Raw genomic sequence first — 14295 nt, 5'->3', positions numbered from 1 at the left:
ATGCCATGCACCACTAATTTTGTTTATTTTGTGTAATTTCTTTTGTGCCCACAAGTTGAAAATCAAGGGAATATGGACATAAAGTCTGTGACCAGAAATACTCATGAATGATGCTTACAAATACATATTGGTTTTTATGAAGTAATCCAGTCATAGGCAAATGTATGAATTATAATAAAAATAAATCAATCAAGTCAGAATGTTTAATGCTTTTCAACACCACAATTAACGATTCACATGCATGCTAACAACTATTGCATTTGAAATATCTCAACATAATCATGAACCATTCTACCATCACTTCTGAGTATTTCTAGTAACACAGTATAAATACTTTAATAAAGATTAAGAATATTCAAATAAAAACATTAAAAATGCAAAATAAATTAGATATAATTGAATATATTCTCTGCTAGTATAAAAATTAAACACAATAAAAAAAGATATTTATAGATGATGCAGCAACTCAGCAGTTAATTATGAAAATGCAATTTTCTGTATCAACATAATTTATTTCGTTTTAGAAATTGAAGTATAAAAACTTTCAACAATAATACTTATTCATTAGCAATCAGTGATAATATTATATGACATCCTAAATCCATCATCTGTAAGCTTTCAGAACCACCATCTTCCAATCTATAACAACATTCCTGAAAAAAAAAATTAATGATCATTTTCACCATTTACCATAGAATTTATGTTAATACTTACACCCAGTTTCTTTCCGATCATAGCCTTTTGCTTATTAGTTAAACCATCTGTATTAACAAGATATTCATTAAATTGTTCAAAGAATTGAGCAATGGAATACCCTGATAAATTTAATTCTTCAACAAAATCTTCAAGTTTTGAATAATTTGAAGTTTTACAAACTTCTAATAATTCAACTATTTTCCTATCTGGTATTAAACCTGTTACTTCAAACATATCAGACTCTCTTATTTCTTGATCTTTTCCTCTCAAGCGGGAACAAGATTGTAAACAAGTTATAGCTCTTCTCATATCACCACCACTGGTAACAGCTAATGTTTTAAGCACTCCTTCAGAAATAGTTATATTTTCCTCAGCAGATATGAAGTTCAACCTAAAAATGATTTTTGATTTTAGTACTAGAGAAGTGATTTTTATAACATAAGATAAAAATGATGAAAACATAAGCAGTTTAAGTCATAAATGATTAAAAAGAATATTATAAATATCATATCGAGGTCCTACTTTAATTTTAATGAATTAAGCAGTTTAGTAATATAAATAATAACTTCATATCATTTTTCCAGTTACCTCTCGATAACTTTTTCTTCCCCCAAAGGCTTAAAACGAAATTTTGTACATCTTGAAGTTAAGGGAGGTATAATTCTTGAAACGTAATTGCATATTAAACAGAATCTTGTAGTTTTTGTTTCTTTTTCCATAGTACGTCGAAGAGCTGACTGAGCAGCATGTGTCATAGAATCAGCCTCATCCAATATAATAATTTTAAATGGAGGACATGGCTTTCCACTAAAAAATTGTAAAATATTTGAAACAACTTGCAAATAGAATGTAATGTGATATGATGCCAAATATCAAATATATCAATTTTATTTGATTGTAAGCTTATTTGGTTTGAAAAAGAATAAGTAATGAAATTAATTATTTGTAAACTGTGGTAAATATCATCATTTCAAACAAAATAAAATGAAAAAGAACTTGTATTTTATGATAATATTTAGAACACTAAATAAAGTACATAGAATATAAGTGCAGCAACTTTTTCTATAAAATTGTATTAAAATGTAGACTCATAAATATTTATAATAAAATTTCACACAATAAGGCATGCACTTTGAAAGTATTTTAAGATTAAATGTTTTAAAATTAGATCCAATAATTACATTTCATTATAAAATCATTTACATATTGCATTTTTCAAATTATTTACTCCTGCTTTAAGATTTTATATATCACTCACCAATGAGTTTTCATGGGGAATTAACCACTTTAGATATAATTTATTAGTTATGTCATAAAGATTATTAAATTAGTTATAATAAAACAAACCACAAAAATTGTGCAACAAAATATAGAAATTAACTGGTTTCTACACTAATTCGCACATTAGTATATTATACTTACTCAGGCCTAGTAGCACTAGCTGAAAGTTGTGAAAAAGTTTTGACTTTACTACGAATAACATGGATTCCTCTTTCATCAGAAGCATTCAATTCGAGTATTCGATCCTTATAAATATCTCCAAACAATTGACGAGCAGCAGCCAAAATTGTACTTGTTTTACCTGAATTTATTAATTGTTATTTTTCAAATATGAACCATTGAAGAAATATGATAAATTAAAATTCAACTAGATAACATTAAATAATTTACTGTCAACAATAAAAACAAATTAGAATGTGTTTTAAGGAAATGTATGTATATATAGCAATTTTAATATAACACACCAGTTCCAGGAGGTCCATAAAGAAGTAAATTAGGAAGATCAGCTCCAGATAAACATTTTTTTAAAACAGCTATGACTTCCCCTTGTTCAACAACATCATCAACAGATTTTGGACGGCTTTAATTGAAAAAATTGTATTGTTATTGTTATTTCAAAAAATTTAATATAGATAAGGAAGTTATTTATTACTATTTTTCAACCCAAGGTGTTGGAGCACTTTTTTTCTCAACGTTCGACTTAGATGGTTTTTTCTCTGTTGTGATTTTTCCGCCTTTTAAAAATGCTTGCATTGTTAAAAAATTACTGTCATTTAATAAATAGAATATAAATGAAAATATAAGGCCGGGTAAAATGACATTTAACGTTTATTGGCGCCGAAATGTTCAGACATCACCTGAACTAAAGTGAACTTAGCGGAAAATTAGCAGGTTGACCAATTTTAGCAAAAGTTAAATATCACCTGAAAAATGTCAATTTCCAACACGTTTAACATTTTTTTTGTATATTTTACAAAATGATTTTAGTTAATTAAGTAGATTCATAATATTACTCAATTTTTTCACCAATATGAGCGCGGTACCAATCTTGGCTGGTAATTCTGCTAATACTTTTATTTGTTAAAATTTAGGTTAAGTCAAAAATATAATTATTTTCAATTTTAAATTAAAATATTGTTAGTTAGGAGCAGCTCCGGAATTTGTGTGTGGTCTAACAACAATGGAAATTCAGAAGATGGTAATTATAGTGAATGCCAAGATTTTGATAAAGAAGTTAACAAATCATGCAAGGCTATGGTATTCAGCCCCAATGGCAAATATTTTGCATGGACAAACAGCACCAAGTATTATTAAACATACCAAACTTATTTCCAACATTTCATTCATACAGTATATTTTTTTTCTTAAAGCGTTAAAGTGTGTTGCACCAGCGATTGGAAATTGAAAGTGGAAATTCCTCGGACAAAAGTGTTAGATTTAAAATTTTCTCCCAAAGATACATATTTGATGACATATGAAATTTATGCAACGAATAAAACAAATCCTCAAGTAAGTAATTGTACAACATATTATTAAATCTAACTTTAAATATATTTCACATCATTTTTGGGGTATAATTCTTTTTTTGGAATATAGCGTATTATTGTGAATTGTTCAATTATATTTCTTAATTCATCTCATAATTCATCTAAGTTAATTTAATAATTGAACAGTAATGGTCATTAACACTTGGAACAATATTTTTTCTGGTTATAAAATGTTTTATTTTATGAAAATTCTAAACTAAGACTGCGTTCACAAATTAATGAATTAAATATTATTGCAGGGTTTTAATAACTTAAATGTATTTCTGGTTGAAACAGGAGAGTTGGTGATGTCATTTGTGCAAAAGAAACAAACTGAATGGTAAATTAATTGTTAATAATAATTTTATCATTATTTTTTTGTATATCACGGTAAATGTATATTTAAACTAGTTGGTATTGGTATTTTGCCTTGAGGCAAGTTACATGAAATTCTCAATATGTGTAAATAATCGACTTAATTAATAAAAAATAATTTATAAGATGAAAGATATACTATAGATATACTAATTTTTAAAAACTTTGACAAAATTTTAAAGCTAAACGAGTTGTCGTTGGGCCGTAATATTTCAGTCTGATCTAGAAGACTATGGTATCTGCTAAATTTGTTTAACACTTTTAGAAGAGAACGGCCTGGCCGATCTCTACCAAAAACTAATTTTTGCAAACTTTGAAGAATTTTACAAACAACTTGTCGTAAGGCCGTAATATTATAGTATTCTCTATAAGACTATGGTATCTACTGTAAAAAAAAATAATAATCCTTCATGAAGTTAATCATGAACCTAAATTAAACTTACAAAAGACAACTGGGATGTTAAAATATTACTGTGTATTTTAGGGAACCGGAGTGGTCTGGAGATGAGAGTATAATGGCATTAATGAATGGTGGAGAATTATTTATTTATGAAATGGATAAATGTGAGTTTGGAACATCATGGGATGGAAAACCAACCAAGAAAATTGGGGGAGGTCGCAATGGAAGAATAAGCATATCACCATCTAATACTACAACCACTTTAGCTTTTTATGTACCTGGTGAGTTTCAGATTTCCAATGCTATCTGTGATGATTTGCTTTTCCATGCAAATAAAAAAATGATTGCTAATTGATTTTTAATTCAGGTGCGCAAGCTCAGCCATCGACTTGCAAATTATTTGCATATCCTAATATCAGTCAACCAGTAGCTTCGAAAAGCTTTTTCCAGGTATCTAAAATAGCATTAAAATGAATTCTTTGCTTTGTATCTTGTTAATAATAAATAATTCACATTCACAAAGGCTGACAGAGTTGATTTTTTGTGGAATAATCGTGGAACAAATCTACTTCTTCTAACAGCAACTGATGTTGACCAAACTGGTGCTTCATATTATGGAAAACAATCTTTGCAGTATATGAGTTGCAAGGGTGATACTGCTATGGTTCAGTTGTGTAAGTTGTCTAGAATGCATTAATTTATATCTGTTTTAGTTATCTAATTAGTCCCCTTCTTTTAGCCAAAGAAGGGTCTGTTCATGCAGTTGCATGGAGTCCTAAGAATATAGAGTTTTGTGTTGTTTACGGTCATATGCCTGCTAAAGCTACATTATTTAATCTTAATTGTGAGCCGGTATTTGAATTTGGCACAGGGCCTAGGAACTCCATTTATTACAATCAATTGGGAAACAATATCCTTTGAAATAGAATATAAATATTATAAAAGTGAAATTATTTGAATTACTTTTTTGGAGATTCTTGCTTGGAGATTCATAGAAATTAGAATTATTTCAATTATTATTTCGATCTATTATTTACAAAATGAATATATGTCCTTAATTCCTTCAATACTGCTCATTTTGGCTGGGTTTGGTAATTTGAGTGGTCGCATAGAAGTATGGGATGCACAAGGTCGCAAACAATTAGGTACCACTGAAGCCCCATGTACAACATTATTGGAATGGAGTCCCACAGGGCTTGTGTTTGTAACTGCCACAACTGCACCCAGACTACGGATGTCTAACGGGTACAGAATATTTCAGTTTTTATTATAGCATGGTTGTAATGTATAATAATATTAATGCAACCTCATTTGTGTTTACTTTCTTTGTTATAGATTCAAAATATGGCATTACACATGTGTGTTACTTCATGAGACTATGTGGCCTACAGGTGAAGAATTATTAAGTGTTTGTTGGCAAACATTCCCAAGGGGCACTTTTAAAGAGTCAGTTTTAAATAACACAAAAGTTCAGGGAATTCAACCAAGTCAACCAATAGCTAGTAAGCAGGCTTACAGGTAGCAAACTATTTTATATCAAGCTTAAAAAGAATAAGTTAATCATCCCTTTTTGTTAATATAGACCTCCATCAGCAAGAGATCGGGTAGCTCCTGTTAAATTTCATACTGAGGAAGCACCAGGAATACCTGGTTCAGGTGTGTACTCAAATAAACTTTGCTCTGCACCAAAGGATTTTTTTTAATTTTTTTTTTCACAATATGTGTTTTCAAAACCTTAATTGAAAATTTAAATTAATTTGTAAGCTTTATTTGTATCAGGACCCCCTTCAAAAGCAGCTATTAAATTAAAGAAGAAGAGAGAGGCTAAAAAAGCAAAAAAAGCCAATGAGGGTGACGGTGAACAACCTACATCTAGAGAAAGAACTGTAAAGCAAATTTCAGAAGTAAATTCAAAGCCAACAACTGGTGATGCAGAAGTTGATAAAAAAATTAAAAATATAATGAAGGTACAATTTGAATATTTACATATTATGGGCTACTAACTACAATATATTAACACTATTTTTTTTGCTAGAAACTGGATGCAATTGAAAAGTTGAAGCAGCAGCAATCTGAAGGAAAACCTTTAGAAATAAATCAAATAGCAAAAATTAAAACTGAACAAGATTTACTCAAAGAACTACAAACGTTGAAAATTTAAATATTTTTGTAATATCACAAAAAATTGAAGTAATAGAATCTATTTTCTCTGCAACAATTTCCAGAATAATAAACCATGACTTTATTTTTAAATATTGATGTCTACATTTGTGGTATGTATTTTAAGTCATCGTTACTTTGTATATAATAATCTTTTTAATTGTTTAATGAGAAATTAGATTTTTTATTTGAAATATAGTTTGTTTTATTGTACATTACATATTACCGGAGGATTCTTTTATGTATTGTTTATAATGTAAAATATATTTTTAATAACTAAATCTTAAGAATGCCTGTTTTTATTATGCATACAGTATTCTGGTTTACATCAACAAGCATGCATGAGGTTTTTTCGCAGATAAATTAAAAATATGAATTTAAACACCGTTAAAAAAAATTAACTTCTTGTGAATTACTTGAAAACAAACGTTTTCAGTATGGCTATCTATATCTATTTTAAAAATAGTTTCAGGTTTTGAGAATTATATATTTTATCTAAGGTTTTAAGCCCCTGATCATGCTTGACGCAAACCAATGGTTTAAAACTACGATCTAAATGGTGGGGCAATCTTGAAGTAAATCGAGAAAGCTGGAAACTTATTATGTAGAGGGCGCAAAGTTTTTCAAGAAAATTGAGCAATTGCAAAAAGGAATACGTATGAAAGATAGTTTAGTGATTCCCCAAGAAAGGATTGAATTCGGATGGAGAAAGACATAGATTATTTACGACTTGCGCAAAAAGAGGAAATGCAAGGTATTTTCATTATTATTAACAATAAAATTTTATCTTATTAATAATATAGTTCACCTCTGTTTTTTGTTTTGGAACATCATCAACTTCCATGGTTACTATTTAAATTATTTGTATATTTTCACGTAAGTCATCGATCATCAGCATTTTATTTCGTATTGATTGGCCGATACAGTTTCTTCCGTTCTTCAAAATCGTGTCCAGACAAATTCTCTCTAAATCTCTTCGAGTACTTTTGTAGTCTTTTGGCACATTGTCCGTCCAATTTATCATTTTGCTTTTTATTCGTTCCTCTCTAAAAACATATCTCAAAACTTTTTTGGTTGATTTTGCCACTTGTTCTTGAAGTCAACATTGTCGCTTATACTTGAAAAAAAAAAAATAAAAAATATTTTTTTATCAAGTCAACATCGTCGACTTACAGAAATGTTACTTTTTCTATGTATTTGTTTCATTCTTCAGATTTGTTTATTAAATTTGATTATTTCCCAGGAATTTTAAAATTCAAATTGCATTAACTGGAAAATATTTACTTTGTAAGATTGTGTGTATTTTTATATTACGCACTGATCACAAAGTTACATTCAGATTTTTTATTTTATTTTAAAAGGTTTAACTATGAACCAAAAGAGTACTCCGCTTCATGAATCAAATAACGTGCACCAGATCTCTTGTACATATTGTATGTCTAAACCTTGGTCTTAGCCAATAAAACAAATTACACCATGATCTTTAATAAAATCAACAGTTAATTCAAATAAATAAATTTCTCCTCTACAAATATCCTTCTGTTCAATCACGTTCTTAACATCATATCCAAAGTATTTTATGTTGTCACAGTTCGTCACCGAATTTTATGTGAAGAGTATTCTTAATTATATTTAATTAATTAAGCCACTAAATTGATCAGATATAACAAAAAGCTACAAGTTTATGCTCGAAAAACGATATAGCAGATAAATGGTAAAGTCCTTAATTTTCATCGAAGTCTTTCTTCAATTATTTTTTTATTTCTCAAAGAATTCTTTAAATATATTCACATAGTCAAATAATGGTTAAATGGAAAAGGAAAAACTTGAATCATAAATACTTTTTTGCGATTAGAAAACTAAATTGATAAAAATGGCCACTAAAGAAATTAATCCATTAATTTTAACAAACAACCCTTTTCCGCACATTGTGTATGCTTCGGAAGACAGCTAGTTATTTTACAAAATGATGCACAACTTTTAAGTATTAATTCAATTACAAAGGTCTACATATAGCATCGATCTTTATTTTACATACAATTTGATTGTATATTATTTCTATTTTTGAAAGTTCAGATAGAACTATTAGAGTCAATTTGAGTCGAATAAAGATGTATATAAATTTTGCATGAAGTAGGTTAAACATTATTTACTTTAAAAACTTATATACATGCGTAAATTTGAAGACATTTGGACAAATATAAATTACGGTTCATATGCATTGGGAAATGATTGCCATTTCATGGATAATATTTTACATAGATTTATTACATCTCAAATGAGCAAATTATACAATTATAGTTATAAATAAATAATAATTAATCAAAAATATTAATGTGCTTCGATGATTTTTTTCTCATTTATATCTTATAACCAATCCGAAAGTTTGCTGTTGGATTCGATGATTTATTGAATATGTTATTTAGTAGATACAAAATTGTTTTGATCAAGAAATAGCCAGTGATTCAATATATTGAGCAAAAAATAACTCTGATTATAAATTCACAAATTATTGAATTAGCAGTTATTTTATGAAAAAAATTTCTCTGTCGTATAATTTCTGTTTTGCTTTTTTTTATTCACATGCATTTTCAAATTCTTGTACAAGAATTGAAAAAAAATTAAGTCAATTTTTAACTTTCCGCAGAGTAAGTTACAATGATCGCTAAAAATCGAAAATGTTAGGTATAACCCCGGACAGGTGTATGCATATTCTGATTGAAACCAAGTGGTAAGCGTTGGCAAACCTAGACTGTTCTTTATTTTATCAATCAGATTTTATTTTTTTATAATGCGTATATAAAAAAACATATAACACTAAATGTTTGCACCCTATGGGGTAAAAAGGGTCAGAAAATTTTTTTTAGAAAAAATAGCAATAAAATATTTCTAACTTTAGGCAATCTCTGGGAAATTTTCTGAACATATTTCAATGTTGGTTGCTTGATATGTGTTATATGCTTGTTTGGTTTTTACAGTATAATTACTAAGAGTAAAAAAATATTTATATGTTTATTAGCTTATATTGGGATGCTGAAAGGGGTATTTCACTCGAAAATGCATCTAGTACAGGTCAAAAAATGATGGGTGCGCTATATTCCATCTTTTCCATTAATATAAGAACATAATTGCATTTTTCTTTAAATTTTTAATAACTTTAAACACGTGATCAGGTACAGCTATATATATACATATATAATTTAGGATGGTTCTTAATATGGATTTTTTCCAATTTCTTTGCTCCCAGGCAAATAGCATCTTTGGGGGACTCATATGTTTCCAAATTAAAAAAAAAATCTTGGAAAGTTTTAGCTCTTAATATTATCTTTAAGATAGTCCGCACTACAGCCAAAGTTTCTTATGAAAATAACGTCGGCAAAAAATACTAAAAATCCATTTAGTTTTTAGAATTTCATAACTTAGCTACAAGTGAATCAAAATTTAGATAATTATATTGTATTTTCTTATTTTGACTATAAATAAAAAATTACAACAAAAATTTGATATTTTTATGAAATAAATAATAACTTAGGAAGAAGAGCCAATAAACTTTGGTTAGAATGCGGACTATCTTAAAGATAATATTAAGAGCTAAAACTTTCAGAGAATTTTTTTTATCAATTTGGAAGCATTTGAGCCCCTGGGAGCAAGGAAATTCGAAAAAAATCCATATTAAGGACCACCCAATATATATATATATATATATATATATATATATATATATACATATTTATTTATTTATTGATTTATCATTATTATATATATTTATATATATACATACATTTATTATATATATATATATACATTATGTATAATATATATATATATATATATATATATATATATATATATATATATATATATATTATTATATTTTATTATAAATACAAGGTCATCGCAAAGCAATGGAAAAATCTTAATTTTTAATCGCATTAACCGGGCCCTCTCATATATTCTATACCAGGGCTTCTTAAACTTTTTTATATAGCGACCCCCATCAAGCTTAGGAAATTTTAAACGATCCCCTCCTTTATATTATAAAATATATATTAACCGTAGATGTAGACGTAATATGGCACTATTTTACAATGTAAATAAAATAAGAATTAAAGAATATGTACCCATTCATGTCACATATATATATAATTGGAAACGTTGACATAAAACTTTATATATATATATTCAAACAATAGGAAAAAATAAACTTTTGTAACAATTTCTTTATAAGACAATATAAAACTATCTATATATAGAATAGAAAAAATGAACCTTTCTAACATTTTTTAATGAAAACATATTATTAACATCAAACAATATTTATGTGACGGATGTGATTGTTTATTTTTACACAAATAATTAAATCTAGGCTCAATTTGAATTAGTACAGATCGTAATAAATTTTCAACGTTTATTAAAGTTGAACGGTATTTGGATTTTATGTAAGTTAATGTGAAAAAGGCTGATTCACATAAATATGTTGCGCAAAATGATAGTAATTTGTTTATTGCCATTTTCGATAGTAGAGGGGATATTCTGATTTGATTTTTATCCAAAATTCATGCACAGGCACTTGAGAAAATCTGAGTCGCAAGGTAGTATCTCTTGTTAATTCGGCAAATTCTTCTTGTGCTTTTCTTAACTTAAAAAAAAATAATTTCTTTCATTTCAATTGATAATAGATTGCAAATCTATTGTTGTGTATCGATTTTATTGGAAAAATACCTATGCATGTAAACTTCCATATCCTTAAACTGTAATCCTGTAAACTATAATTCTTGTTATAGAAGTATCTTTTTTTTGAAATATTCTTACTAATTATATACGTCAGTAAATGGAAACATTTCGAGCGATCCACTTTCGACTCTGTTTTTCCATATAAGAATTATTTTAACAAGGGCCTGAAGTTTATTTTTTAGCATAAACATATTAACGCAGACTCCCTGCATTGATAAATTCATATCAATGATTTTATCAAAAATTTCGGCCAAATAGCATAGCTTGAGAAGCCATAAATTATCGTGAAAATAATAGGCCTAATAATACTAATTTTAAAATATGCAATAAAACCCTGGGGGTCGCGACCCACACTTTAAGAAGCCCTGTTCTATACCATCCTTTTTTATTTATATCCTATTCTATCTTATCTCAGCCCTTCGTAACTGATTTCTTCATTCTTTTTTTTCTTCTAAATTTGATCTTCATGAATTCTAATTTTGGTTTTTCTTCTTACTTCTAATTTTTTATTCAAATTCAACTCAACAAGGGGCACAACTAGTGTGGAATTTTGAAAAAATCGATTTTTGTTTTTTTTCATATTTCGCTAGATTACACCTTTAAAAATAACATATTAAAATTTCAAATCGATATCTCAAATAGTTTGTTACAGCCATTTAAAAAGTATATATATTAATATAAATATAAATATAAATATAAATCGATCGATCATTTTATCTTTTAACGCGTTTTTTTCGAAACAACATTTTCCGAATTTGCTGCAGTAATTACTCAAAAACTAATGATCCGATCACTATCAAATTTTTTTTTACATCTTTCTATATATAGTTCTCCGTAAAGTGAACTATCGATTTTTTGATCGGATCAAAAATAGAATTTTGGCAGTCGAAAAACGACCAAAATTTTGGGCAAAATTCGACTTTTTTTTTAAAAACGCCGTCATTTTGTCAATTTTTGATTATTTTTTTTCATCGTAGTTCACTTTAAAGACAATATTATCTAGTTTAACAATTTTTTTTTTGATTTCATCCACGTCAAAGGCCGGAATCACTGCAGTTTTAAGGGCCTTTTTTTGTTGCGTCGTTGGAGATCGACGATTTTTAAAACATGTATAAATATATTTCTAAAATTTTGAAATGATTGATAAAGTAGTTTTTTTAATATAAATTCTCAAAAATCACCTTTTTTTAGGCGGTTACACTAGTTGTGCCCCCCTTAATTCTGATCTTCTCCAATTCTATATCTTTCCTTGCTTTCTTTTTACTTCTAATTCTATTTAATGCAGAATTGCATTAAATAAAATTCTAATTATTTTTAATTCCAAATTAACTATTTTTGAATTCTTACCTAATTCTATTTCTATGCAATTTCTAATCAGTAATTCAATTTCTAATAAACTATTCATGTTTTTTTATGTATTTGCCAAGAATCGATCCAAGGACCATTGGCGTGTGAGTCAGGCAAGCTACTGATGAACTACTCCCGCAACGTAATAACAATTATCTGTCCAAAAAATTTTATGCTTTCGGTATGCATGCATAATTACAACATTGATTTGTTACAAATATATCGATTTGTTACAAATATATCGGTAAGTATACAAAGCTAAACTCTCATTTCGTCCCTTCTCGATCACCTAAAAAACATTTCTCTGAACCTGTCCCTTCTCTTCTCGATCAATCTCTGAATTTCGTCTTTGTTTTAAATAATCTCCCGATGAATATTATTGACCAATGATGCATAGGTGCGCGTGTCGGGCCTTTCTTGTGTTCGTGCATTTAACATCTCTACGTGTGGTGTGAGTCGCAGCACGCGTTCATATTCCTACGTTGCGTGGGTTTAAGAACGGCCGGAATTGTCCCAGAGAGATCATTCAGTCTCCTGACTGCATCGGCGACGTACTGAGGTTGGTTAAACGATCGCCGAAACGGTTTATTTTATTTACGAAATTTTATTTAAATTTTTTTTGTTAAATCGAACGAACGACGAATCCGAAGGTAAAAAATTAACATTATTATTGTTTGTGCAAATTTGCAAAAAAAGTGATTTTGATAAATGGATTTATCAGTTGGACAAACAATTGGACTAAAAGTGTTTATAATCAAAAGTTGACAAAAAGTGCCGTTCAAAAATATTTTGTAACTGTTTTATTAGTGCCTTACAATTTTGGACTGACATTCAAGAAACGCGATCCAACCATTTTTTTTTTATTACTCCTTATTTATAAAGCTATTACAAATTTAACGACCATGCAGTGTGTTTTCTTTAAATGTGTTACAATTTAAATCCACGCGATGCGACGGCTATAAACAATCGCTTAATGTGTTAATAAACGACGTTCGACAAAAAAGGAAAGATCCGGTTTATGGTACCACGAAGGTTTTATTTTTCTAAAAGTTTTAAATGTCCAGCGTCTTAATTAGTTCTCGCCTTTCCTTGTCCGCGGGTTCGGATCGTGATGGTCAAGAGACAATATTCGAATATGACTTCGTTAGTTCTGCGAGATTTCTGTGCACGACAGCCGCAGCAGACGCTTCGCCAGCACCAGGACGCCAATAATAATGATAGCAATCATGAACTTTTGATTCATCCGAATATGAATTTAAGTAAATCCAAAAAAGGTGATAAATATTCCTTGAGGCCAAGAGGGTCTGAACAAGTCAATTCTATTACTAGCTGTTTAACGAACAAGTCCAATCGTGGTGGCAGCGGTAAGAGCAAACAAAAAGCGGCTCCTCTGAGTAAGTATCGACGGAAAACAGCAAATGCACGCGAACGAACCAGAATGCGTGAAATAAATTTAGCGTTTGAAGCTTTGCGAAGTTGTGTGCCGCTCACCGCGGCAGCTAGAAGGGCTCAAAATTCGTCTAACGCAAATGAAAAATTAACAAAAATCACGACTTTGCGACTTGCCATGCAGTACATCGCTGCGTTAAGTGGAGCTTTGCAACAAAATCAAATCCAGGAGGAAGAACAAGCTATGTCATCAGCAAGTTCTGCCCAAAGTCCTGGTTCATCTTGCAATACAGATGCTTTGAGAGATTTCGATCTGTCTGATGCCTCATCTCAAGATGCGCTTTTTCTGGCTTGGTTATGCAAGATTTTGATGATTTAGAATTACTG

General features: G+C 29.0%; 3 protein-coding genes across 3 annotated transcripts; 2 read left to right on the top strand and 1 right to left on the bottom strand.

Moving 5' to 3' along the window:
* Positions 1 to 500: 500 nt before the first annotated feature.
* LOC113387836 (replication factor C subunit 4-like) lies at positions 501 to 2777 on the bottom strand. The gene is made up of 6 exons (XM_026625216.1): positions 2630 to 2777; positions 2442 to 2557; positions 2119 to 2278; positions 1285 to 1503; positions 715 to 1087; positions 501 to 653 (listed from the first exon to the last, which is right to left on the bottom strand). Exons 1-6 carry the CDS (start codon positions 2728 to 2730, stop codon positions 558 to 560), a joined length of 1065 nt encoding a protein of 354 aa, XP_026481001.1. The 5' UTR covers positions 2731 to 2777; the 3' UTR covers positions 501 to 557.
* A 118-nt stretch (positions 2778 to 2895) lies between these two features.
* Positions 2896 to 6507, top strand: LOC113387791 (eukaryotic translation initiation factor 2A-like). The gene is made up of 13 exons (XM_026625166.1): positions 2896 to 3032; positions 3119 to 3281; positions 3348 to 3486; positions 3764 to 3843; positions 4363 to 4559; positions 4646 to 4728; positions 4802 to 4952; positions 5018 to 5188; positions 5349 to 5523; positions 5614 to 5796; positions 5861 to 5934; positions 6058 to 6245; positions 6314 to 6507. Exons 1-13 carry the CDS (start codon positions 3008 to 3010, stop codon positions 6437 to 6439), a joined length of 1755 nt encoding a protein of 584 aa, XP_026480951.1. The 5' UTR covers positions 2896 to 3007; the 3' UTR covers positions 6440 to 6507.
* A 7117-nt stretch (positions 6508 to 13624) lies between these two features.
* LOC113388181 (helix-loop-helix protein delilah-like) lies at positions 13625 to 14287 on the top strand. Its single transcript, XM_026625583.1, has one exon. The coding sequence runs from the start codon at positions 13631 to 13633 to the stop codon at positions 14285 to 14287; it is 657 nt and encodes a 218-aa protein (XP_026481368.1). The 5' UTR covers positions 13625 to 13630.
* The last annotated feature ends 8 nt before the right edge of the window (positions 14288 to 14295 follow it).

The sequence above is a fragment of the Ctenocephalides felis genome, unplaced genomic scaffold, assembly GCF_003426905.1.
Source record: "Ctenocephalides felis isolate EL2017-DRISC unplaced genomic scaffold, ASM342690v1 CF-g0.4_SCAFFOLD_03572, whole genome shotgun sequence".
In the NCBI taxonomy this organism is placed as follows: domain Eukaryota; kingdom Metazoa; phylum Arthropoda; class Insecta; order Siphonaptera; family Pulicidae; genus Ctenocephalides; species Ctenocephalides felis.
Note: the sequence above shows the minus strand (reverse complement) of the source record. Positions and strands in the feature narration are given on the sequence as shown.

Excerpts from the sequence above, each read along its gene's own strand:
- LOC113387836 (XM_026625216.1), bottom strand. The coding sequence starts at position 2,730 with ATGCAAGCATTTTTAAAAGGCGGAAAAATCACAACAGAGAAAAAACCA. Across the intron at positions 1,504-2,118 it reads GCTAGTGCTACTAGGCCTGA|TGGAAAGCCATGTCCTCCAT; the intron begins GTAAGTATAATA and ends ACAATTTTTTAG. Across the intron at positions 654-714 it reads TGATCGGAAAGAAACTGGGT|GAATGTTGTTATAGATTGGA; the intron begins GTAAGTATTAAC and ends TTTTTTTTTCAG.
- LOC113387791 (XM_026625166.1), top strand. The coding sequence starts at position 3,008 with ATGAGCGCGGTACCAATCTTGGCTG. Across the intron at positions 4,729-4,801 it reads CTTCGAAAAGCTTTTTCCAG|GCTGACAGAGTTGATTTTTT; the intron begins GTATCTAAAATA and ends ACATTCACAAAG. Across the intron at positions 5,189-5,348 it reads TTACAATCAATTGGGAAACA|TGCTCATTTTGGCTGGGTTT; the intron begins ATATCCTTTGAA and ends TTCCTTCAATAC.
- LOC113388181 (XM_026625583.1), top strand. The coding sequence starts at position 13,631 with ATGGTCAAGAGACAATATTCGAATATGACTTCGTTAGTTCTGCGAGAT.